The sequence below is a fragment of the Apiospora kogelbergensis genome (assembly GCF_038363985.1).
Source record: "Apiospora kogelbergensis strain CBS 113332 chromosome Unknown utg000006l_segment0_segment0, whole genome shotgun sequence".
Taxonomy (NCBI): Eukaryota; Fungi; Ascomycota; class Sordariomycetes; order Amphisphaeriales; family Apiosporaceae; genus Apiospora; species Apiospora kogelbergensis.
Window position 1 is genome coordinate 3,457,036 of NW_027117423.1, and position 25,379 is coordinate 3,482,414.

Sequence of the window (25,379 nt, forward strand, 5' to 3'; positions counted from 1 at the left end):
AGACCTGGAGAAGAAATGTGGCGCAAGAGTGCATCTCACGCGGCACGACGACCCTGCGTTTTCTTGTTGGAGATCAACATTATATTGATCGTCCCAGCATTGATGGTTCCTATCCAGATTATTTTCAATCGATCAAGTCACGCGATGCTCGCCAACAAGAAAGAGAAGGAACTAACAGTGCGCTCTTGCTCTGTACGTGTAGGTTATCATGTACCCCGAACCGAGGCGGGACGGGCACGCTAAAGACGCTAAACCACCACAAGGATAGGGGGAATATTCTGCTGCACTGATTGGCCAGCGGCTCCGTTCAGTCGATAGATGATATGACGAGATTCCACTATATGTTCCGACGTGCAGAACAAGAAAGCACATCAGCATCCTCCAGACCGGATGGCAAGTGTTGACTGGCGGCTGGAGGTCCAGCTGAGCAGTTCTAGACGAACACGGCTGCTTCGTGTTTGCTCCTTACATGAACCTGCAAGGCGCTTCTCACCTTCGGATCTACTTTTCCAACTTGCCTACAAACTGCAAGTCTGTTTCATATTCCTGGGCTTTATTCAAGCTGAAGACTCGGTTGTGCATAGGAAGCCCCATCGGACGCGGTTGGACGGCCTAGACAGAGGGTCTCAGATCCCCGTCAAACGACTGAGTCTACATGTCTACGATTTTGTTTTTGGCTTGAAGAAAGAAATGGTGACATCTTTCCGACGGTTACATCACGAAGGTGCACTTGAAAGTTTTTGGCACGACCAACTGAGGGTACTCACCTCGTGAAGGTGAGACCAGAGGTTTGATGAGTATCTGCCTGCCACTCCTTTACTGCCCTCAAGGCCATGACATATTCATAATTCAGCTCTTGTTGATGTTCGATTCGGGAGAATGCGGTATGCATGCAGCGGTTAACGTTGCGGGTGTCTCAAAGCCTAAACTCGTCGACATACACCTCCTACCACTATAAGGTCCCCTTTTCTCCCCGCCTATCCCTCACGATCACCAACGGGCTCCTCTCCTAGTTTTCTCCATCTTAGAACAGTTACGCCTTTAACTCGTTTGTATCATAGACGGCGTACGTTGTTATACACAGCCAGGCGCTATGTCACCTTCACCGCCGAAAGGCACTCTCGAGTACCACGAGTGGGCAGCTCAAGACAAAGGCCCGACTGAGTTGGTCACGTGCTGGACCGTCACTGCCATCAGCACCCTTTTTGTCGCCGGTAGACTCTACGTGCGCGGTGTCCTTCAGAGGAAACTACGGAGTGATGACTACCTCATCATTCTCTCTCTGGTACGTGGCTTATACTTCGTTGCTCATATACAATAGGGGGCGTACGGACTGACCGACTCCCTGCTTTCTTCGCGGCACACAGCTATGCGGCTACATATCCACAGCTTTCTCCACGGTGGCCACGAGCTACGGTAACGGCAAGCACTTCGAGCTCCTCAACCTGGAGCAGAAACAAGGGCTATCCTTTGGACAACGGCAGCCTTCTGTCCGGGGATCTTATCTTTCGGTCTGCCGAAGCTCGCCGTCATTTCCCTGCTCACCCGCATTCTTAACCCGAGCACTGCGCACTTGTGGTATCTATGGACCATGGGCCTCGTCTGTTTCGCATCGCTGCTTGCCACCGTGGGTGTACTACTCGGCCAGTGCACGCCAGCGCGTTCGCTCTGGGACTTCTCCATCACGGAGAAAACGTGCTTCGATAAGAGCATTTTGATCGGTTATTGTGTCTTTGCTGGTTGTGAGTTCATTCCTGATCTGCCCATTTCAGCTGCGTGTGCCCACAGCATCAATCAGCTAACCGACTCCTATTAGCGATCTCGGCATTCGTCGACCTCTACTTGGCAATCTATCCTTCGTTGGTGCTGTTCAGGCTTCAGATGCCAATCAAGAAGAAGCTTGCCCTTTGCGCCGCGCTTGGCATCGGTTCTGTGTAAGTCGCTCTCCAGGGTTGAGCATCACAGCCATTACAGTGTGTGTGTGTTCATACTAACACACACTAGCTCCGGCGTTGTGGCCATCTACAAGTCAACAAGAATCCCATCTCTTGGCAGCCCTGACTTTTCATACGACACCTCCGACCTGGTCATCTGGACAGTGTAAGTTGTCATTTAGTTTGCCCTTGCACCTACCTATCGACTAATCTTATTACCCAAACACTAGTATCGAAGGGAGTACCATCATCATCGCCTCATCGATTCCCGTCATGCAGCCCCTAGCCGAGGTCATCTTCGGCCGCAGCATCTTCGGCAGCAGCGGATCCAAGGGCGGCCGCCGCTACTACGACAAAAACGGCGACGCTACCGACGAAAACTCGCAGCCAGGCCTTGTGACGATTGGCCAGAAGAGCTCGCGGCCCCGGAAGCAGATGAGCGACGACCTCGAGATGACCATCAGCGGCACGGGCTTCTCGTCAAGCGAGGAGGATATCCTCAGCCCGCGGCATCATGGCAGCGCCGATATGCCCCCGGCCGTGACCATTGCCGCCGACGATGGCAAGGTGCCGCGGCTCAACGACGCTATCCTCAAGACGCGCGAGGTCACGGTCACGTACGGTGAGGGAGGGGCGGCGGGCCGGAACTCGCCCACGACGGCGAGTGAGCGGTGGAGGCCTGTCTAGGGAAGCGAAAAAAGAAGGTAACAACAATACAGTACGCCACGGCTGGTAATCGCTTTGGTGTTTCGGGAGTTTTGGAAAAGTAAAGTCGATGGCATATTGTAATATCATTCTTGGGTGCTATCTGGGTACAATTCATCCAGGCACGGTGTACATATATATCTTAGGGGTTCAGGGAATGGAAAAGCAGATAGCGGCGGTATCTAGGGCATTTACACACCAGACCCAGCACACGGGCTCTTCTTGCATCAAATTGTTTTCTGACCTAGATCTGACCTTGGATATCTAAAAGCTGGAGCGCGGAGACGTACAGACGATTACCACTCAACGATACCGTCTCAATCGACATCTAGGTGCACACTACTACCATTACTTTCAATACTTGGAGCTTTTTGGCGTTTGTGGCCAGCTGAATCTATAAGTAGTAGTAGCCTAACCGGCCAGACCGTGTCATAGATGTGGGAGTGAACCTGCTTCTTCAGTGCAGATACAGTACTGCAGTTCGTCGATGAAAAAAGATGCATCTAAGGTTGAAACACAACCAGACTCAAATTCGGGGGCGTACGCGATATGGGCTGGCCAACCTGCTGCCGATCTGCGAATGGCAACTGAGTCTGTCTCTTTTTTCTTTGTCGGGTGATCGCCCTTGTCTCTTGCTGAAGATCATCTGGATCAAAGACATAGTAAAAGCTGGCTGGCGTGCGGCACGGACTGGCTTGCGGTGTTGTTAGCTGTCATACGAGCTTATGCAAGGCATGTCTCAACCATAAGACAACGTTGTACATACAAGTCAAGGGGTGGTGTTCTTCCTGACCACTCGGCCTTCGGCCGGCCGGCGTGACATGATCATGTCTCTCTTTTTTCTTTCGCACGACTCCTCGGGAAAACCAATTCGACTATGCAACGGAAGCTCGTTGCTCTGGTCGATAATACGGGAAGGGGAAGGAAAAGCAATGCTAGGTAGAACGGCTATGCTCTGCCCACCACGCCTCTGCCGGCTAATAAAATGCAGGTACTGAGAAGTTTGTTTGGACTGTCTAGTTGACACTCGATTTATGGAGAATAGATGAACAAGAGGTGAAGTTTTCCAGTATCTGTGTCTCTCAAGCGATGCAGGTATTCAGTAGTTCCCTCGATTAGGGGTAATATAATAAGCTCTATTCACTATATTATCAGTTTCGCCTTCCTCTTCATTATTTTTATTATATTGTCCACTTATATACTGAAATGAATTTACTTATCTTCGCAGTGACCAGTTGTAGAGTACACAAAAACTCATGTAAATATAACGTCTATATAGAACATAGGTTGTAGCGAAAGGGGCTTTCACAAAAGCGCATGGCAACACGGAGTGTAGTAAACTATGACCCCAACGTGACAGAAGCCGATAGAAACCATGAAGTTTATGCGTTTTCCATACAAATTTTTATCTCATATAAGTGGTTAACAGTGTTTACTCTTGGGAAAATTAATCAAGCCGGCTCGTCTCATCGCTGGCTGATGAATGACCACATTCCAACAGAAACTTTAAGAAACCTGGAGGGACCACAACATCATGATATAGGTTCTGACGTACTGTGGGTGCCTTCTCTTTAAACACCTGATCCTCAACCCAAAATGCTAGGTTGAGGTGAAGTTTGGTATAATCCCTAGGGTGTGTCAGGGCGAACATATGATTGGTGAAATGTGGCTCGTGTGTCCCGATGCGACGACCAGCTGTCACTTTACAGATGGAAGGCGTTATGCTCTCGGCGAATATTTTGCTGTATATGGTCTCAGTAGTGGAAGAAACTCTTGATAACACTGGAAGGAAGATGGAAGGCGATTCTGGTTGTATAAAGTCTATGTCGAATTGTACCTCCTTATCTAAACCCCTCTAGGATACAATAAGGCCGTGTTGTTTTACACGGTTCGCTAGTCTTCAAGTTGGTAGTGCCTTAGTCCAGGCACCTCTTCATGGACAGTGCGGAAGGTAGGTTTCCAACGATAGTATTTCATCATCTTATATATAAAAAGAGTGATACATAATGAATCCCAACTAGATAAGGCTAGAGGAGAGAAAAGAATTGTGCCTTGCTGCTTCAAATGAAGGGGTAAGCCGGAAATGACCACGTACAAATAATGAACATTCTAACAGCGACTGTATGCAAGATGGAATGTTCATCTTGAGAAGCGCAGCGATTTTCTCCGACGTCATCATCGCTACTTCACAGGCTGAAGGTAATCACTGTCAATGAACCCGGTTACCGCATACCTGCCCGCGTCCCCGAATTCGCCATAACCCGTAACTCCCCGGGTCCTTTTTTTGCCTTCCTTGTCATCAACGTTTCGTTTTCATAATGAACATAAAAGTTCCGGCTCTGACCATTGTGAGCAAGATTGAAACACCAAACAACAACACACTGAACAAAGCATGGTGGGCCGACACGTGCGAAGATGCCGTGACCTTCAAGCAGACGAGCGAGACGTCGAAAATCAATGACGACGTTTTCTGCGGTACCAACATCAGCTACAGCGACACCTGCTCCATCGCCGATTCATTCCAGGGCGCCGGCAAGTTCTGCAATGGCTACGCCGGTAACGTAAGTGAGGTCGAGCCTAGCAAGGACGGCAGTGCGTCTGAAGGGCAGTAATGTACGGCGTGACATGCTCATGAACTGCTAAAGAGAGAGACAAAGGAGAGAGGCAAAGCGTGAGGGAGAAAACGGTGTGGTTTGCTGTAGATAGTTTCAGTTAGGCACAATTTACTCGAGCGAGTGAATATCGCGTATAAGGTCGCAAGGTTTGAGAAGACAGGGTACATAGTGTTTGGGTAAATTATACATTAAGGAATCATTTATGTTCAGTTGGGATGACGACGTCTCAGACTTGGGACATCGTAGGAGGGTGAGTGCAAAGAGAGACAAACCTACCTTTGGTGAACATGAATAACCCAACCCAGTCCAGCGCGGCCCAGTGCTGATCAACAGCACAACAACCTCGACCGGGCAAGAAGGGAGGGACGTCTCCGTTTGCCTACAGATCCGTACACAGCGCAATGTCGGTCGCCTCGGGGACGAGGTCCTCCAAGACCCAGCCGATGACCTCGAAGGCCAGTCGGGTGACGGGGCAGCAGAAGAAGGACCAGAAGAACAGCATCAGGAGCCAGGCGATCTCGGAGAAGGTGGGCGGTGCGAGCTCGTGCAGGAGGTGCTTCGGGATCGCCCGGCTGTGCTTGCGGGCGTGGAGGGCGGCGCCGGCGCTATTCGGCTTCCGGGCGTGGAGGGCATTCCATTGGACGATCATCTGGCTGCTGGCCGACATCCTGGCGGCGGCGAAACTTCTTGTTCGAAGAGGTTTGGCAAAGAGGGAAACAAGAAGGGAGTGAAGAGGGCTAATCCTGCTCTTCTGCTGCAAAAACAGAGAAGAGATTAGCGACTGAAAGAATGACTTTTGTTTTCGTTTTTCGCACTTGTAAAGAAAGACTGAACCAGCAGATGAAGACGAATGAATGAATGAATGAGTAGATGATCGACTTCGTTCTCTCTTCGCTGTAGTAGCCGGCCCGTTGAGGACTTTTTATCTTGGGGAAATCTCACCCCCTTTGTGACGATTCAGATGAAAGGATCGGGATAAGCCGATTGTCGTGAAACGATCCGCGTATAATGGCTTCTATTCCAAGCACATTGTCGAGTCGCTTTGACACAATGGCTACTTTGTGTGGAAGGCTTAGCTGTCTAAAGGCGGCACACGTGTGGCCGTGAAAGATAGAATGGGCCTTGCAAGTGTAAGTAAGTTAGATTGGGCGTTGCTGGTCAGATTTGACAGCAGGAGCAATGTCATGGTTATAGGGATCGGCTTTATATTGCAGGTTGATCGCATGGCCCGGCACATAACTCTATCGTGAGCCACGCTGCTGTCATTCATTTCAGCTTGGTACTAGTTCAGCTTGATACTAGGTAAACAGCACATCTCGACTATCGGCGAATCGTCCATAACCTCATCCGATGCGACCGATGCTAGGTTCAGCCGTAGAATTATAGACCAAACCACCAAACGCTCTTTCTAATTGCCAAAGGTTAACCCCCTCCCTCGCCAAGTTGTTATCTAGCTCCTGAAATCAATCTCCTGACAGTCACTCATACACACTTCTAATATAGATGAGGGTGATATTGCACTTGAGTCCTTCCTTGACTCCAGCTGCTATTGCTGAGACCCAAGATTGATTGATCGGTTTGCCGTTTGGTCTCGGGATAGCCACCACTCGCTCTATCACATGCTCACATGCAGACCACCGAATGGCCAAGACACTGATTGCTTTATGGTCCCTTGCTTGTGCGGGGCGTTCCGTGCCCGAGACGTCTGCATCCCACGCTGCCACGCTGTGTGAACCGAAGCGCGGCGCGCCGGCTAGTTCCATTCTAGCGTGAACGTCCGTCGGACCCTTCCACGATCTGGACCCTATTGTGATCTGATAGTACGACTTAGGCAGTCCATGCTCGTATCCGACTCAGGAGGGTAAAATCCCCCATATGCCAAGTGGAGAGATCCAGACGTTTTTCTTTTTCTTTTTCCCACGCCTGTTGTCTATGATACAGTCTAGACCCTGGCAGCTTTCAGGGCTACACGCTTTTGGTAACTGTCACAGTAACGGGCCGAAACTCATTCACGCCACGCAGGCTATCAAGAAGATAGTAGAGGCCGCCCTCTACGGAAGCGTCACAGCATCTAACGCAAAAGGGGAGTCAAGCCCGGGGAGCTGAGATGAGCTGAAAAGGACACAAAACCTCTTCATGGAGAGGCGGGACAGGCTGCAATCAGCTACCAATATGTAGCGCGCACATAGATCAAACCATTGAGACGGTTTTGGCATTTGCGCTGGCGCCATGGGAGGGTTCTTCGCATTGAAAGCGAGGGCGTGAATGCTTTTGCCAGCTTGATCTACAGACCTGAACGGTATCACAAAGCAGCCTCACTGCCAGTCGGCTTCAAAAAATGGTAGAAAGACTGGTCCCAGAACAAAACACTGTGATAAGCTGGATAGTCAAAGATTGGAAGACTTCCATCGTTATTAGAATGAAGAGACACATCAAAGGGTTCTCCGCGGGCAATAACATCGTTTCTCATAATTATTCATCACAGTGATCTCCATAAACGCAGTGGCAGATATGAATATCCCGAATCTGATCCTTCCGAATCCTTCCCCCGTCCTTCATGTGATATAAGACCTCTATCATGAGAGCCTCAGGTCCCACCACCGCTGCAACCCCTCAACATCGCACCACGCAAACTGCGTGGGGTTTTCGAACCACCAGCGACCACCCTGCCTGGGTCGATCACTCGCGTACTTCTTCAGGCTGCCGCCGTCGAAGCGGTGGTTCTTGACCCCCAAGAGCAACACGACGCTGCCAGGCTGGGGCGCGAACTCCGCCGGGTCGAGAAAGACCGTCAAGTGGACCTGTTTGGGAGTCGACGGGTGCGCGAGCCGGGCCTGTCGCTGTTGGCGGGACGGCGGCAGCGTGGACGGTTGCAGTTCCGAGATCGTGACCACGACGGCCAGCACGTTGATCGACCAGTTCTGCTTGTAAGGCAGGTTGGGAATGGCGCGCAGCGGCGTCAGTTTCAGCGGCTTCGACGCATCGGTGTCCAGCCAGGGGGCTAGGGGCACATCGTTCTCCTCCGAAACTGGCGGCTCGCTAAACCCGCTGTCTGCGGCGTCGACGACACTTGCCATGGCTGCGGCCTGCAACGTACATGGTGATTGCGACTGTGACTGCAGTAGTTGTTGCTGGGTGGCGAGCTCAGTGCGTTTCTGGGCCGTTTGCTGCGGTGACACCAGCATTTCCTCGAAATCGTCTTCATCGGTTGCGTCGGCTAATTCCTCCAGTAGGCTGACATCTGTAACCATGGGCTCGACCACTGCCTTTTTCGCCATAACCTGCTCGCCCTTTTCTGAGATCTGGGCGACAGTTGATGCCTCCAAGCCAGCTACTTGGGTGTATAGCTCCTCCTCGTCGGACAGAAGTCCTGCAGCACCTGCCATCTCTAGGAGTCTGTTGTTCCAGCCCACCATATCTAGACGGCTCGCCACAAGGTATGGCATTTTCCCTGATCCGGCCGCCAGTGTATCCTCTCTTTCTTTTCCTTTGCCCATTGGATCAGCAGCTGTAGTTTCCTCCAGCCACTCGAGTCGAAATGCGTCGAGCTTAATGTATGATCCAATTGCCACTTCTCCGCCATCCACGTAGCGGTGCATTTCAGCGGCCAGCAATGCCTGGATGCAGAGCTCGCCGTCGCCGAGCATCAAGCGGATGGCGCGCCATCTCTTCGATCGCGAGGCGTTGCAGACCTCGACGTCCTCGACGAGGAAGATGGAACCGGGGATGCAGTATTTGGTGCGCAGGATGTCAGCGATGAGGGGCTTGGGCGTAAAGGGTTCGGCCGAGATGCAGACTATCTCGGGGGCCAGATCGGGGGAATCGCTGAACGCAGAGGCCGGCATGGGTTGTGTAACGCGACAGTCATCGTATCATTGGACCATGGTACGGAGTAATTGCGTGAAGAGATGGAAACCTGCAGGGGATTGGGAAAAAGCAATTCTGTTATTGCCAGGATTGTAGCAAGCAATCTCGGTGCTGCTTATTTGACGGCGCGGGAGGCAAACCAGCGCGTATTGGGCTTGGAGGAAACCGCGACTTAGCGGGGCACCACTTAACGCTTACTTGCATATCCAAATTCGTGTCAGGCACGCGTTCAGAGGTTTCCCTCTACCTACCCTTTGTTCCCCTTATCGTCTTTTGTCTGACTGTCGGCTATGCCATAACGCAAACGACTAAAGTCGCCGGTAACTGACTGGCCCGACCTTCATGTCACTCTCCCCTGCATGTAACCGCTCTCGTGATGCTGTGTAGCATGAAGCGCTTTCGAGTCGTTTCCCTACCGGGCGCCTGGGGAGGTCGACCTTTTTTAGTTTGCGACACGAGCATGATGAATGTGACATATTTGTCCGCCGTTGGTGTGTGACATTTCACAGCAGTGCTGATGATGAGACACTTTCGAATTCACCTTTTGCACCGTGTCTCGATGAATGTGCGTGGATGGGACTATATCTTGACCAACTGCCCTAGATTATTCGCCGTAAGGTCAACTTGGTCGTCCAAGGTTTGAGGTACATGTCGCAGACACCATTGCAGTTACACCTAGCGGCTTGCCGCGTGCTTAGATCGATGTACGATTTGCTTGCTCGCCCCTGAAGAAGCTTGGGTACACAGAGAGCCCGAGAAGCAATCAAGATCACCTCACCATGCGTGTAACGACAGCCGTAGCAATGGCCAATGGATCGAAGATAGATAGGCTCACCACTTGAAAAGCTTTCCTTGGTTCTATGTGTCTATGTGAGTACGGAGTATGTAGAATAGGTCCGATTTGAATGGTATCATGATGATGTCCGCTTGCGTGCGAAGGCGATCTCCAAGCCCAGGTATATTTGCATCACGCGTCAGGCTTCAGATTGTACCACCAATTGTCGGTGTCTCGGTATACGTAAGAGTAGCACGCAACTCACCAACGACGGACGGTTGATCATTAGGATCTCTTGCGGCATGACCACTGCGAAGTCGGCCGTGGTTGATTTGTAGATACAGTCGAAGGTGGCAGCTAGCAGCCACAGCTCAAGGAGGTGAACAAAAAGCGGACGGCTGGCCACAGATAAGTTGGAGAATTGCGGAGGAAATACACACGCGTGCCCCTCTACTTCTGCCATCAGGACCACGCAGGTGGCAGGAAGTAACCTGGCATGCAAGATCGTCAAGCGTCAAGTCGAACCAGACTTCCATTCTGGAAGGGCCCTCACGGCGCAAACAACCCAAACGAGTCGACGGAGAGCGGCAGCGTGCATAGTCTTACTCTTCTGTTTCACCAGAACGATTGCCAGCCAACGGGAGCAGCGGCGGCAACGGGATCTCCAAGTGGTAGTTGATCGGGTCGGAATATCCGCTAGTTGAGGAAGGTATAATTGCTGTAGGATATGCCCCTATTGGTATGCCGAACGTTTCATGTAGAAGATGGATTCTTCAGCCTTTCGACCTCTCACCGTCCATGCTTTGCTATTTTCCACGAATCCCACGTGCAAAAGGAAAAAAGACGAACGTACAGTGTGCAAAGTCATGGGTGATGCGCAGATGGAAGGGTACCGTGATTATCATTCGTCAGTCCAATCACCGGCCGGTTGAGGAAGCGGACCCTTAGTGCCGGGCGATCTGGGCGATCGATACTCCATGCAGACCTCAGTTATGATGAACTGGGTAATGATCAGGGCAGATCGCACTTGCAACTCTTTGATAGAGACCCATTGAATAGGGATTTGCTAGACCACGGCCACGCGTCGTCCAAGTGGGAATCGTGATGGTTGGGTACTTGTGGTTGATAGGCCATAGCTTTATGAGCATAACTCTGCAGCAAAGCATCGTGAAACTTACACAGCCCGCAGGCAGTCGAGATAGCAGGATGACTCGAGATCACCTTAGCACATGAATGGCATGTTCAAAAAATGTCAAGGGTATCAAATCTGCGGCTGTCTGTTTCATGGCTCGTCTAGCAAAGCATTCGCCAGGTATGATCTGGTCAAACGCATGGCTGGTAGTCAAAATGAGGTACACTGCCAACTGCGGCTCTAACGTTCCCTGTAGTGACTTGGGATTTCGGCGTTGCCAAAAGTTTGCCATGCAAACTGCGAATAGTACTGCAAGCAATGTATCGTCGTGAATTTGCAGATACGACATGTTTTGGACAGGTGTCGGTCCTATCACCTGCGGCCAGCAACGTTTTGTGACTGGCGTTAGATGTTTATTTAGAACAGGTGATGGACTGTAGATGTCATGAAGTGTGAAACCCGAAACTCTATACCAGACGAACGCCCGGCAGACAGTTCAACCCAGAACTGTATGTACTGTACTGTATGTATGTATGTGTGTGAGACACTGAAGTGCGGAGTAACCCTTGTGCATTCTGGTGTTTCCTTTGATGGTTGACGGGTGATGGCTGGCACCTGGCACTGAGGCTTTCGGTATTATATTCTATTCGTTTGTCGAAGCAGCAGCCAAGATATGCTATTCGGCATTTCACCCGCGCTATCCCATCGGCTAAGAACATGTCGCTGGCTGCGGCAATTGGCGGTGGGTGTTGGCTTTCACAGCATCGTTTTGTTAGCCAGGGACCCTGCCAGCCTGCCAAGCAGCAACCCAATTTGGACGGAAGGGCCGTAGTGGCCGATCATCTTTTCACACTTATCATCTTGTACATACTAGGGCCCATGCAAAAAGGAGGATTCATGACGGGTAACAACCGAATTACGGACATTCCAGGTCATGCTTTCGTCATCCAGCCAGCTATGGCGTTACGCTCCCACATGTTGCATTGGATAATATAATAACCCGCGATCCCAGCTCGACATCACGAACCGAAATGAGCCGAGTCAAATCCACGATACCTGTTCATGTGTTCTTGGTGGGATTGAGACTGGGACAGTAACGACCAAAAAAAGCAGGCGCCGGGAGCCAACTAGCCAAGTAACCTGCGAATTGTCTCGTTGTGAACCTGTTCAGATCCTCCTTGCGACGTCATAGGCCATTAGTAGAATTGGAGCAGTCGACGGCCGGGCCCCTGAAACGTCGTGGATGGAGAGAGCAAAGACAGGCTTGGTTGTTGATCGTCGTCTACCCCATTTCACCTGGGCAAATAAGTACCGGTAACGCGGTGGAGGAGGGGTTAGTTCTGTCGCTGTACCTGGCTGTGTCCGACATGGGTCACCGACCAGTAACCGACTCCACGGCCACATAAATTCCTATCGATCCATCCTTGACAGTGACGCTTTGCGACGGAAACGCATTGTTGAGGCTGGAAAGTATAGTATTGGGACGAGTGACGAATTGACAACGAACCGAAGCTACTGACGTATTATTGTCGCTATTTTCAGTGCAATAAGATAAGATGCGGGTATAAGTTGCATTAATCAGGGCTTCCGAGGTGATTGCTGCTAATAAACTCTATTTGCAGCCGTGGACCCAACTAGAAAAACCCTGGACAGTACCCTGGGCTCCAAGTTCACAGGGCGGGCTGGTGTGGCTCTGTGGGTTGCGCATGATGGGGGACAGCAGTCCTTGTCAGGGGGTAGGGGGGTTTTGACGCGTAACCTTCAGATCGGTCCTTCACCAAAGAAAGCCACACACAGCCAAGCTGAGGGCTCGGGTCGGGTTGGTAGTCGACTTCAGCCCAGGAACGCTGTCACCCGCCTGCCGCTGCTGTGAAGGCTTGGCTGGCAGGTCGTACTTCGGACGAAGAGTCAATCTTCTTGTTCCTTGTGAACTGTATCTCGAGGATAGGCAACCCCCTGGTTGCGGTTCACCATCCCAATGGATCCTTTGCGCTCGCCGATCGCATGGCAGCAACTGTCCGGTCCAGAAGTCGGTAATATGGAAAAATTCGGTCGTCGGACAGTAGTTGGATGCTGGCTGCGGGAATTCCTCCGCGGGACCGTCTAGCGACTGCCTGGCAGATCATTTGGGCGGATAAGCAGTGATGTGGCACGGTGCGATCAAGCTTCTTACATCCAATGCCAATCGCTACCTACAAGTCCTGGCGAGTTACAGATGTACTAGTCGTCGTATGCAGTTGTAAGAATTGGCATGCCGATAATGTTCGATGCCATCGTTTACGATACCGTTTGCAGCATACCTGATTCATTCACAGGTTTCGCCAATTGCTAGCTGGTTCGCTACAGCTTGCTTTTATACTGTACGTTAAGCGAAACCAAACCGCCTGGTTCCAATAATGGTTCTGGGCACCAACATCCTCGTGTTCCCTTAGCTCATCGTAAAAGTACAGCATTGAAGCTTTGGTTCACCCTAAAGACAAAGGGCTCACGCCACCATCTCGTGACTGCAAATGTAGGGAGATATTGTATCGTATTGAGACTCAGTCTTTGCATATATATATATATATATACAAGTAACTTTCAAGGTTCGAAAGCGGGATTGCTGCAGCAAGGGAGGTCACTGAGTCTCAATTTGCGGCGACCAGGGTAAGTGACATGGAAAGACCAACCGCCTCCCGTGATCCTGTACCATGCCGCCTGCATCTCGTTTACACACAAACATACATTCAATAGACTTACACATTGCTAGCTCCATGCGGTCTTCACTTTATGCGAACAACGAATGTTTCCCCCACGCTCACGCTCTCAATCAGAGCGCTGGCCGTCGGCTGTGTTGCCAGCAATACGAAGGCGTAAGGCGAAGCAGTGTAAAACGTAGCAGTATAGTAAGAACCGCCACCGCACACGCCAGCCGCAGGTACCTGGTTTCGGGCGAGTATGTATACTGTGTAGGGATGCCTGTCCAATGAGTTGCCGTCATCTGTGATTACGCGTAGCTCAATCTTGCTCAATCTAGACTTGTGGGACCAATCAGTCGTTTTCCAAGAAGCCCAAAGCGCCACCCGCGGTAGACCTCAGCTTCCCACGTTCCCTGGCAGCTTGGCGGCGGGTGGACTTGCAGTACCCTTCTGAGGTTAGCAGGGTGAATATTTCTTCAATAGCCGAATATCAATGGGAGCTGGATGGCAGATGGGCTGGGTTGTGGTGGCCTGAAAAAGGGTCGGGCAATTATGTGAGCAACTAGCTAGATGGATTATAGTTCAGCTGACAAAAACGGCGCGTTTATAGTTTGGACTGCACGAGCCGAACGATGCAGGCAGCAAATGAGGGAGAAGAAGAAAAAAAACGAGAATATGCCAGGATGCATGAAGCAACACGGGAAACAGGAAGCTGAGTTACCAGAATCAATTAAGGGTGAGTCTCGGGTGTGATACTGTACGGACTCAGGCAATACCCTAGTAACCTTCTCCTTTTCGTTAAGCCGGCATTGGTTGTTTTCTTTTTTTTCAGGCCAGTTCAGTTCAGGTACATCCGTTTGCAGCACACTACATACACCACTCGTCGTCTTGCTGCGTCTGCTAATACTAATATGGAGGGGGAGCATGCTACATGCACGGCAGTCCAGGTTCTGGGCCAGGCACAGGGGGCAGGGGGTAGCCGACCACGCACCACGATTTTCTGCTTTACATAGTCTCATTAACCAGCCCCCCTGACCATCGACCATCCGAACGAGGAGGATACTGCAGACTCCACACCTTCTCATCCGGCCCACCACTGCCAGCTCCGTCGTCCCTCGCCATCAAGTTCTTGTGTTGCGGTGCATTAAGCCCAGTACCTCCGGCCTACACCCTTATGCGCCTATCTTCATACCATCAATCTCCCTCCGTGCTAAGTGCTAGGGGTAAGGGAACTAGAAGTAGAACTAGAAGAAGAAGGGGGGGACCCTTTTCCTCGAGTACATCTAATGTAATTACCCACTCGCCCTCCCACCCATCAACTCGAGGCCTAGTTCTCTCTCTTCCTACATACACTCGCTCGGGACTCCTTTCTTCTCCGATACCTTTTCTCTTCTCTTTTGACTTTTGACTTTCTCACTGTCTGGTTCTCTACGACAGCCGGGACTCGATTGCTGCTATACCAACTGACATTCGCGTGTCGGACGGTCTGCCTTCCCTCTTTCTTTTTATGCTTGTCTCACCTCTACCATCCGGGTACTGAGGTGTAAGTCGTTCTTTAACACCAGTTGTGTAAGACAACAGAACCGAGCACTCCACGCCAGCTCATCCCGTCCCCTAACCATACCTTTTCTTAGTCGACTTGTCGTAGCTGTCAAGTCAACGGCTCCCGTCATCTGCTACACCAAGCCACGCCGACTAAATTGCTTGGACCGCGCAAGAACGTGTGACGTGCTCCTATGACGACCGGTCGTTGACCACGGAAGAAGAAGGATCAATCCCATATACATCCCCCCTGAGCACCACATCCAGTGATCACGACAACTATTGCGAACACTACATCTACCATGGGAGCTAAGATGCCCGCACCTCACCAACGGTTTTTCAGTATGAGAAACCCGTTCTCGAGATGCGTACTGTTCGCAGTCGCGCTCTTGTTCCTGCTGGCCCTCACTTGGAGGACCGACAGGATGGACGATGTAACAACACATATTATTAAGGCGACTACGCCCAAGGCCAAGGCGAACTCCCAGCAACCCCTTGGAAGCCAGCACGCAGCGGCTGCGACGGATGTTGTCCCGGTCTCCAACCATGTTATGAACTGCGGCATCAACACAACCGACATGGCTGCGCTACAAGCCAAATACGAGCTCAAAAACGGATTCGAATACTTCAAGCGCTACGTCAAGATCAACCGCGAACCCATTGCCCGGAAATCCATTACCAAGCTTGATCAGGACTTCCTGCCGACTGCTTTCAAGGTCATCGACTCGGACTACCCAGACAGCTATGGCGAGGAAAAGTGCGTCCCGCCGCTGCAAGTCTCCGTCCCGGAATCGCCTTATCCTACATCGGGCAACCTCAGCGATTTCATGTTTGGCGTCTCCACCACATTCAAGAGATTCAGCTCGAGCAAGACGAGCCCCGTGAACGAATGGACGTACTGGTTGACGGATGGTAGGGGCAAGTCCAACGGTGGCAAGCTGGTGCTCTTGCTTCTGGATGCGTCCGAGGAGCAGATTCTGGAGGCCAAGACGATCCTGACGGAGCGTGGTGTGGATGTTGACGTTTACCACTCGGATTCGCGCATGGAAATGGCCGTTCGCTACCTCACTCTAGTCCCGACCTTGTACAACCACCCCGAGCGCCCGAACAAGAAGTGGCTCGTCACTTGTGACGATGACACTTTCTTCCCCAGCGTTCACAAGCTTACGAAGAAGTTCGAAGAATACGACCCGACCGAGCCGCTTTACGTCGGTACCCTATCTGAAGATGTCAACAACGTTGACCGTCATGGATCTCAAGCCTTCGGTGGCGCCGGTGTTTTCCTCTCCGTCCCATTGGCTGCTCAAGTCAATTCCAACTACGATAGCTGCAAGTCCGAGGACAAGATTCGCGAGTCCAACTCTGGCTGGGGTCCTCAGGGTGACATCCTTCTCCGCAAGTGTATCTACGAGAACAGCGATGTGCGCCTGAGCGTCCTGCATGGTCTGTACCAGCTCGATCTCTACGGTGACCCGTCCGGATTCTATGAGGCCGGTATCCAGCCCATCTCTCTGCACCACTTCAAGGGTGGCGGTTGGCACTCGGCCCTGCCTTGGCAGTACACCAAGATCGCCCACATCTGCGGCGAGGACTGCACTTTCCAGCGATTCCGCACCAAGGACGACTTCGTTCTCTCCACCAGCTTCAGCGTGGTGAAGTACCCCAAGGGTATTGACTTCAACATGGCCCAGATGGAGAGGACGTTTGCCGCCGCGCCCCAGGATAAGGGTTGGAACTTGGATTACGTGTTCGACCCTCAACGCCCCAGTCTACTCAAGACGGGCAGGAAGATCAGCTGGGACCTCCAGGAGGCCACGGTGAACGAGGACAACACCGTCACCCAGATCTACGTGCGCAAAGCGAACGACTGGAGATGGGTCGACCCCGAGAACAACCCCCTGTCGACGAACGATGGCATCATCGAGCTTGTGTGGGTGCCTTGAAAACCTGCATATCAGAAGAAATGAGACACGACACTTTACATGAAACTAGCCTTGATTGGCAAATGCTTTCTTCGCTCTCTCGACATACCTCCTTTTGCCGTTCTTCTGCATACGGCATTATGCAAGTTCTTACACCCGCGGAGCTCGGTCGATCTCTTTTATGAGTCTGGTTGTCAGACTTCCCATTGCCGCTCCGGGTCCTCCATAAAAGCAGCTGCGGGCCCATTCGAAGGAAAACTCCAGGATTGTGCCTATGCCGCTACTTTTACTCGTTAGGCCGGACGAGGACACCGCTGTTGCCCAACCTACTGGCAGCATCCGCCCTCGTCTCCTCAGGACCCATCCAGTATCACCGATAATACATAATTCTTGCCAACATCGCTCGCCGACTTTCGCCTTCATCACAGTCCTTCAACCACCCATATCCATTAGCACACCCTTTTAAATCGAGCTACGGCAAGCCCGGCGTTCAGCAATGACGACCTTTTCAGCAAACATTTGCACATGTGTATCGGAGTACGGGCGGCCACCTGCACACAACCATCGCTTTATTGTTACCCTACCTACCAGTTTTTGTTTTATCTATTTTCTGCTCTGTTCCAAAATGTTCCGATCTTGTACGCAATAGACTCATTCGATGTGGAGTTATGCTGGTGTATAGATGATGTTCTTGGGAAGGTCCTTCGAATCATGAATGTTTGCTTTTTTGGGTGCTCTTTTTGTGTAAAGCAGCACATTGGACTTGGCCCGGCGATTTGACACCATTTGGGAATCTGTTTCCGGAGGCGAACAAAGCGAGGGCGGTCGGTCGGTCACACAGCTTGCTAGCAGCTTGCCTCGGATGGGATTTCAGCAACCACCCCTGGATATCGAAGCGCTCGGAACAGGGTCCTGTGATGTCCTGGCAAGCGAAGCACAGTACATAGGCAATGCAGAAAATACAAAATGTATCAAAAAAGAAAACACTGTAACAGAGTGTCGTGATTATGAGACGATGGAGAGTGGATGAAGGTGACAGTTACGAGTTGGACCTGAAACCTGCCCACCTTCATATGCCCGGATCGCATCTTTCCAGCGATACGAGAATCTATGATCGTGGTCAGAAACAGCATCCTTTGCACATCAATTTCGCAGGGTTGCTCAAAATAGCATACCGATGATCTTATGTAACATCTAGAAGTCAACGCAACGCCTGGCAGCAAGACGGACAGCCTACAGCCCAACATGTTGCTGACCCGGTAAGTATTGGAGCGGATAGAGCCTTGAGCCACTTCAGCCGTCAGCCACTCAGCGCCAAAGTCACCGAGCTATCCACGCAGCTTTGTCCCTCACTCGGCCAGGAGGACCCCGCCATGTTGAATAGCCAGAAAGACCGTTTCCATCATTGCGGGATGAAGTCATTGCTGTCGTCGCGAACTTCGGCCTGTGCTCCATCATAGGGACACCCCATTGCTGCCCGATTCCGCCTTTCGCATCGACCCGGCTACTGGTTTATTAGGTACTTTTAGCGAAGAAAGTTCTGTCACTACCATATCTACTCAATCTGCTCTTTATTTGCGATCTCGTCCAAGAACACTCCATCGGGCCAAAAAGCAAACCTACCCGATGCAAAACAACATACTCGCCGTTCCCTTCCGTAAGGGGACTGCGCAATCACTATCGACCGCGGTGCGACAGTACATCTCGACCAAATATGACCAGCACCCCGACATGTTCCGGCAAGACCTCGAGGTCATCGACGCCCTGCAGCGCGACGCCGTCAACGTCCGGGAGGCGCACCAGAGCGGCGTTAAGAAGCTGCAGGCCTACGCGGCCCAGCTCGTATGGATGGGCGGCAAGTTCCCCATCGACATCGGTGCCGACTTCACCTGGTACCCCGCGCTGGGATACAACACGGAACGGCCGATCGTACACAACAATCTCAAGTTCGAGCTTGCCAACATCCTGTACAACCTGGCAGCGCTGTACTCGCAGCTCGCCATCGCGAGCAACCGGTCGGCCACCGAGGGCCTCAAGACGGCCGCAAGCTACTTCAGCCTGTCGGCCGGCGTGCTCAAGCACCTGAAAAACGAGGTCATCACCGAGCTGCGCACCACGCCGCCCGAGGACATGGACGAGCATACCCTCGAATCGTTGATGCAGCTGCAGCTGGCGCAGAGCCAGGAGTGCTTCTGGCAAAAGGCCGTTATGGATGGTTACAAGGACGCCTCCATCGCCAAGCTCGCCGCGCGGGTTAGTGACCTGTACAACACGGCCGGCGAGGCGGCCATGCGGTCCGAGGCCATCAGCAGCAGCTGGATACACCACATGAGCGCGAAACACCACCACTTTGCGGCGGCGGCACAGTATCGCGCCGCGTGCGACTGTCTAGAAAAAAGGAAATACGGCGAAGAGGTCGCGCGGTTACAAGACGCTGTCGCATGCGTCAGCGAAGGCCTGAAAGAAACGCGAGGCGGATACCTGAGCAAGATTGTGGTGGATGATCTCAACGGGCTGAAGAAGCGCGTGGAGGAAGACCTGAAAAGAGCAGAGAAAGACAACGACATGATTTTCCTCAGTAAGTGTGACATGTGTAATAACGATTCGAGAATATGCGCCAGATCTAACTTTACCTGCCTAGATATCGTACCGCCTAAATCGGAACTAAAAGTCCTCGATCGGGCCAATATGGCGCTCGCACGCGTGCCACCGGAAGTGGCATCGCCCCTGGATCATCTGGGGGAGAAGTGCGAGTTTGGCCCGGCTCTGTTCACGAAGCTAGTCCCGTACTCAGTCCATATCGCAGTCTCCATCTACGAGGAGCGACGAGACCGATTGGTCAATCAAAATATTATCTCCGAGCTGGAAGTACTCAACGAGCGAATACACGAAATACTGTCTTCACTCAACCTGCCTGGATCCATACAAGCCTTTGAAAAACCCCTTGGGCTGCCTGGTACCCTTGTACAACATGCCGAGGAGATCAGACAGGCTGATGCAATCAGCCGCTTACAACGGAGCTTTGCCGATATTGACAAGCTGAGAGCTGCCGATATAGCCGTTTTTGAGGAAGGAAGAGAGTTACTACAAGCCGAGGAAGAAGAAGACATTCGTCTCAGCCGGCGATACGGCACTGAACGCTGGGCTCGCCCAGAAAGTCGCGTTGAGCAATCACAAGGAGCAAAGCTCTGGAATCAAGTAGCAGAAGCGGAGGGCTGGTTCGGTAACAGTGCCAGCAGCGATGGCGTGGTGCGTGACAAGTTTCGCGCTATCGAGCCCATTCTGGCAGTACTTGCTGGGTCTGATCGAGGCATTATGGACTTTGTGCCGTCCTCTCGGCGCACTGAGATCCCCGAGTCTCTTAAACCAACCATTGGCCGTTTACGAAGTGCTTACAACGATGTTACACGTCTGGAGAGCCGGAGGCGGCGCAAGGCCGAGGCGCTTCGGGAGAAGGCCAAAAGCGACGACATCAAGTCCGACATATTAGCCGAAGCCGCGCGGCTGGAGCGCTCGCAGGCCGTCGCGACCGCGATTGTCCCTGCCCATTTCGAAGATTTCTTCGAGAAGCGCCTGGATCTGCTCTACGAACCCGATCTGGAGCTGGTCCAGAAGGAAGCCGCCGAGCAGGAGAAGCTGATCAACGACCTGATCCGCGTCAACCGAGAGTTCGAGAGCCAGAAGAAGATTGTGGGCGACAAGGGCAACCGCGAGCGTGAACAGGCCCTGCAGAAGCTCGAGAACGCCTACTATAAGTACAAGGAGCTCGTTAGCAACGTCGAAGTTGGGCGGAAGTTTTATAATGATTTGAGCCGGATCGTGGGCGGCTTCCGCGACGGGGCCAGGTCGTTCGTCACAGAGCGGCGGAGGGAGGCGCGCATGATCGAGGACGATATCAATATGCCGCCCTTACACGGGCTTTCGCTTGATCATCAACAGCAACACCAGGCTGCCCAGAATTACGCGCCAGTTCAGATCCAGCAGCAACAGCAACAAGCACAGCAGTCGCAGCAACAACAGCCGCCTCCCCAGCGACAGTCGGTTCACAGTCCGGCGGAGGCTCGCATACAGTCCTGGGCACCTCCGGCAGAGACCGTCGCGCCGCAACCCCAGCCGCCGAGAGCGAACCCGATGCAGGCTATGTGGAATCCGGAGATGGGCATCAAGTTTGGTGGCGGGCCGGCACCTTCTGGAGCTCCAGGACAAGGTGCGCCCAAGAGCGGCCAGAACACATGGGATCCCAAAGCCGGAATCCGCTTTGGTTGATTCCCAAATACGATGGGGGAGGCCGCTCACAAATGCAGAGCGGGAGTGGGCCTCCAATTTAACGTTGCAAGATGATAGACGAGTCCCGGATGATATGCATAACGTGTCGCATAGGTTCCTTGAGTCTAAACAGTGACCTGGGACATATTATTTCGCGGGTTATTCAGTACATAGAGAATATTAATGAGATCACATGAAAGGGACGAAGTCGGAAATGGCAACAAATTGCTACCCAGCACCAGTCCAACACCAATCAGCCTCAACGTGCGACTTGCAGCAAGGGCTATACTGAAAACAGCTGCTCCGACACCTGTTTTTTTCCTGGCCGCATTCTGGGTTTAGAGTACGGGACACTAAGCTAGGAGAAAGCGGCATGCATTTTATACTCCACCTTGAGGCCACAAACCACCACACAAATCGCAGCATCGTACACATCCCCCGGAGGCCCCACGATAGTGGCGGGTCATATCATGTTTGGTATCCATTACACCACCGCCGGCCGGCTTTCGGGCGATAACGAGTAAGGGTCATGTAGAAGAAAGCGGCCGCCGTAGGTCCCATGTCGGAGGGCGGCAACAACTGCGAATTGCCATTTCCAGTCACACCGCATATCAAGAAGTTGTTGTTGCTGGTTCGATAGTTTGCCAATTCCGATGGAACCCACCTGCCCACCAACACACGCACACACACACCACCCTGCTACCCTGTTTTCCCATGGGCAAATGAAAACCTGCTGCTGCACACCGATATATGTACTGTCAACCGGGCATTCTTCGCTTAGAGCCGCCAGTGCGGCGCGACGGGCTTTTGGTTAACTTGTGGACCGTCCTGGACCGCCCTGGACCCCTAGACCCCCTGGCGCCGAAGCTTCTTTCGTCGGTAGTGTTCCCAACAAACATGGAAATATATATTTAAAGATCTGCGCGGGAACATGTTTTTCTAATCAGCTATTGCGTGCTCTTCTGGTTCTGTCTCTTCCTCGTTGGGCAGATTCTTTTTATCAATAAGTTACAATCGTCTATCAGATGGGTACCCAGCGAGGCGTGGTGACGGTGGTCGCATCACCGCCGCCCCGAAAGAAGGGGCGTTTGAGCGGCGGCTCGCTCATTGCCATTATTACCCTCGTCGATGCCGGTAAGCAGCAGTTACCCCATGGTTGACTCGATAACGGAAACTCGAATGAAGAGGGAGTCTCTTGTCGTCTTCTCAAGAGAATAGAATGCTGATCGGGTATAATTGTAGTTTCCTCATGCTGGTTCGGCTATTGCCAGGTAAAAACAGACAACCCTTTCTTCACTATGTTATTATTGATCGGTTGTTGATAATGTGCCGTCAAGTTTGGAGGCATGGGACGGCATAGAATAATTCCAACTGACATCGAAACGATCGGGTAGGGTGTCTTTGCCGGTGTGCTGGTCTCCGAAGACTTTCAGAGGTTGTTCCCTCAGACGAGCGATGCGAGCATATCTGGTATCGTCACGAGCTGCTTCCTGGTACGTCTACCATTCCCTTCCCTGTGTGCCAAACCAATCAGCCCCTATCGAAATCCATCTAACCGTCCCACAGCTCGGCGCCTTCTTCGGTGCCATCGCCGCCTTCGTCCTGGGCGACAAGCTCGGCCGCAAGCGCACCATCGCCTTAGGCCACACTCTCAACCTCGTCGGCGCGGTCCTGCAGTTCACGAGCTGGCACCTGCCGCAGCTGGTCGTCGGCCGCGTCGTCAACGGCCTCGGCATGGGCATGACGTCCACCATCAGCCCCGTCTACCTCGCCGAGTGCGCGCGCTCGCACCTGCGCGGCCGTCTGCTGGTCATCGGCGCCAGCTCCAACACCACGTGTTTCTGCCTGGCCAACTGGATCAGCTACGGCATGTACTTCCGCGACCACGCCCGCGGCGCCGCCGGCGGGCCGATGCAGTGGCGCTTCCCGCTCGCCTTCCAGCTCGTCTTCGCCGCCGTGCTGCCGCTGCTGACGTGCGTGCCCGAGTCGCCGCGTTGGCTGCTGCTGGTGGACCGGGATGCGGAGGCGCTGCGGGTCATTGCGCAGATCACCGGCGGCGGGAAACCGTCTTCTCCCGCCGAGAGCGAGAGCGATGAGAGTAGTGGAGAGGGTCGACGGCCAGAAGAGGAAGATCCTGTCGTCGTCGCCGAGTACCGTTCTATCAAGACGGCGATCCGCCTGGAGCGCGAGAGCCGCGTCCCGCTCATCGACGTGCTGTGCCACCGTGACCAGACGCAGAACTTCCGCCGGGTCCTGTTGGCTTGCGGAACGCAGTTTATGCAGCAGTTTTCGGGAATCAACGCATTGGGCTTCTATTTCCCGACCTTATTGCATGAAAATGTTGGATTCGACGAGCAAATGAGCCGACTGCTCACGGCTGTCAGCGGTACTGTCTACCTCGTCGCCGCTTTCGGCAGTCTGTTTGTCATCGACCGCGTTGGTCGCCGGAAGTATGCTACCCTTATTCTTTACCCGAGGAGCGAAGCTGGCGGGTCACACGGATAACAGAAAGGCTAATCTCAAGTGCTTGTTGCATAGGTTGATGTTAAATGGCGCCTTTGGTATGACAATCTGCCATCTCGTTGCGGCCATTTGCTTGAAAGTGGGCGAAGACGATCCCTCGAAAACCAAGACGGTGAGTGCTTACCTCAACCCAGCATGATGATCACTCGGTGTGCTCTCTCTTAGGGAGTATTATGAATACGAAGATGGTGTCAATAGTATTCTAAGTAACTGGCTGACGCTCGAGTTGTGTGATGGCAGATGGGTAATGTGACAGTGGCCATGTTCGTCCTGTACCACGTCTTCTTCTCGCCAACCTGGGGAGGAGTACCCTGGGTTTACTCAGCCGAGATCAACTCGCTTGGTAAGTGACATATTTCATCTCTTCCCGTGAAGAGGAGCTACTAATGCTAAGTGTGTGTCGATAGGTTGGCGTTCGCGAGGCGCTGCAGCGGCTACGGCGACCAATTGGCTGATGGCTTTTGTCGTGGTCCAATTCACCAAGGCCGGCGTGGACAACTTACGCTGGGCTTTCTACCTAAGTATGTTTCTATCCCCCCCCTTACCTCCTTACCTGGCACCAACCAGACCTTTGATTTCCGGCCGCTCGTCTCCCCAATCATCTAGTCGCGACACCCTGACATGAAATGCGCTTCCTTCGTTTACTGCATTTATTATCTTTCTGAACATCATTTGACCGAATGTAACGAACAGTCTTTGCGGCCTTCTGCCTGTGCTTCGCGCCCATCGTCTTCTGCTTCTACCCCGAGACGTCGAATCGCACGCTCGAGGACATGGACCAGATCTTCCTCCGGAACCCGTCCGTCCTGGTCTGCGGCAATAACGAGATGACACAGCGGGCGCGGCCCCAGGCGCTCATCGACTCAGAAACTGAAAGGATTGCTCGTGGTGACGGCGACGTGGACGGCTCAGGATTGGACTCGGGTCCGAGGGCCGCCACGATGGTGGTATAGTAAGCTCCTGAAATAACATGTCATGTTTTACGATCGGTTTCCTGGCCATTCAGCATAGGCGCGCGTGCGCGCGAGAGGAGATGCTATGATGTGCATGAGAGTGCACGTGGTATGTAAGGAGTGGACTTAGAACAAGCATTTGGGGGACCCTTTGAGATGATATGATGAGATATGTTCGGTGATGATTCGGTTAGGGATCTGGTCAGATAACAGGGCTTGGCATTTTCAATCATAGATAGATAGATAGATAGATAGATACCATAGACGAAGACAGGAGCCTCGGACTTCCTCATTGGCGGCGTGCGTGCACCGATTGTGATAGTGTGGAAAAGCGATCGGGCCTGCCGAGCAATACTTGGTGAGGCGTATGCACAGTCTGCCTGCTATAAACGGACTGACATCACCGGCGCCGGAATAAAAAGCAATGTCATGTCTGCAATCCTTCGGTTCCTCCGACTCCCTCTTAC

General features: G+C 52.5%; 7 protein-coding genes across 7 annotated transcripts; 5 read left to right on the top strand and 2 right to left on the bottom strand.

The window, feature by feature from the left end:
* Positions 1–1,093: 1,093 nt before the first annotated feature.
* PG998_009930 (uncharacterized protein) lies at positions 1,094–2,621 on the top strand (the record flags this gene model as incomplete). Its single annotated transcript, XM_066876746.1, has 6 exons — positions 1,094–1,285; positions 1,368–1,490; positions 1,523–1,742; positions 1,817–1,934; positions 2,005–2,100; positions 2,165–2,621. 6 exons carry the CDS (start codon positions 1,094–1,096, stop codon positions 2,619–2,621), a joined length of 1,206 nt encoding a protein of 401 aa, XP_066728902.1.
* A 2,336-nt stretch (positions 2,622–4,957) lies between these two features.
* Positions 4,958–5,251, top strand: PG998_009931 (uncharacterized protein; the record flags this gene model as incomplete). The annotated part of the gene is made up of 1 exon (XM_066876747.1): positions 4,958–5,251. One exon carries the CDS (start codon positions 4,958–4,960, stop codon positions 5,249–5,251), a length of 294 nt encoding a protein of 97 aa, XP_066728903.1.
* Positions 5,252–5,633: 382 nt separating this feature from the next.
* PG998_009932 (uncharacterized protein) lies at positions 5,634–5,921 on the bottom strand (the record flags this gene model as incomplete). The annotated part of the gene is made up of 1 exon (XM_066876748.1): positions 5,634–5,921. One exon carries the CDS (start codon positions 5,919–5,921, stop codon positions 5,634–5,636), a length of 288 nt encoding a protein of 95 aa, XP_066728904.1.
* Positions 5,922–7,830: 1,909 nt separating this feature from the next.
* PG998_009933 (uncharacterized protein) lies at positions 7,831–9,099 on the bottom strand (the record flags this gene model as incomplete). Its single annotated transcript, XM_066876749.1, has 1 exon — positions 7,831–9,099. The coding sequence occupies one exon, from the start codon at positions 9,097–9,099 to the stop codon at positions 7,831–7,833; it is 1,269 nt and encodes a 422-aa protein (XP_066728905.1).
* A 6,463-nt stretch (positions 9,100–15,562) lies between these two features.
* PG998_009934 (uncharacterized protein) lies at positions 15,563–17,191 on the top strand (the record flags this gene model as incomplete). The annotated part of the gene is made up of 1 exon (XM_066876750.1): positions 15,563–17,191. One exon carries the CDS (start codon positions 15,563–15,565, stop codon positions 17,189–17,191), a length of 1,629 nt encoding a protein of 542 aa, XP_066728906.1.
* Positions 17,192–18,796: 1,605 nt separating this feature from the next.
* PG998_009935 (pH-response regulator protein palA/prr-1) lies at positions 18,797–21,436 on the top strand (the record flags this gene model as incomplete). Its single annotated transcript, XM_066876751.1, has 2 exons — positions 18,797–19,748; positions 19,812–21,436. The coding sequence occupies 2 exons, from the start codon at positions 18,797–18,799 to the stop codon at positions 21,434–21,436; spliced, it is 2,577 nt and encodes an 858-aa protein (XP_066728907.1).
* A 1,025-nt stretch (positions 21,437–22,461) lies between these two features.
* On the top strand, positions 22,462–24,912 carry PG998_009936 (uncharacterized protein; the record flags this gene model as incomplete). The annotated part of the gene is made up of 8 exons (XM_066876752.1): positions 22,462–22,570; positions 22,679–22,707; positions 22,831–22,929; positions 23,003–23,886; positions 23,975–24,071; positions 24,200–24,302; positions 24,367–24,480; positions 24,653–24,912. 8 exons carry the CDS (start codon positions 22,462–22,464, stop codon positions 24,910–24,912), a joined length of 1,695 nt encoding a protein of 564 aa, XP_066728908.1.
* Positions 24,913–25,379: the final 467 nt, after the last annotated feature.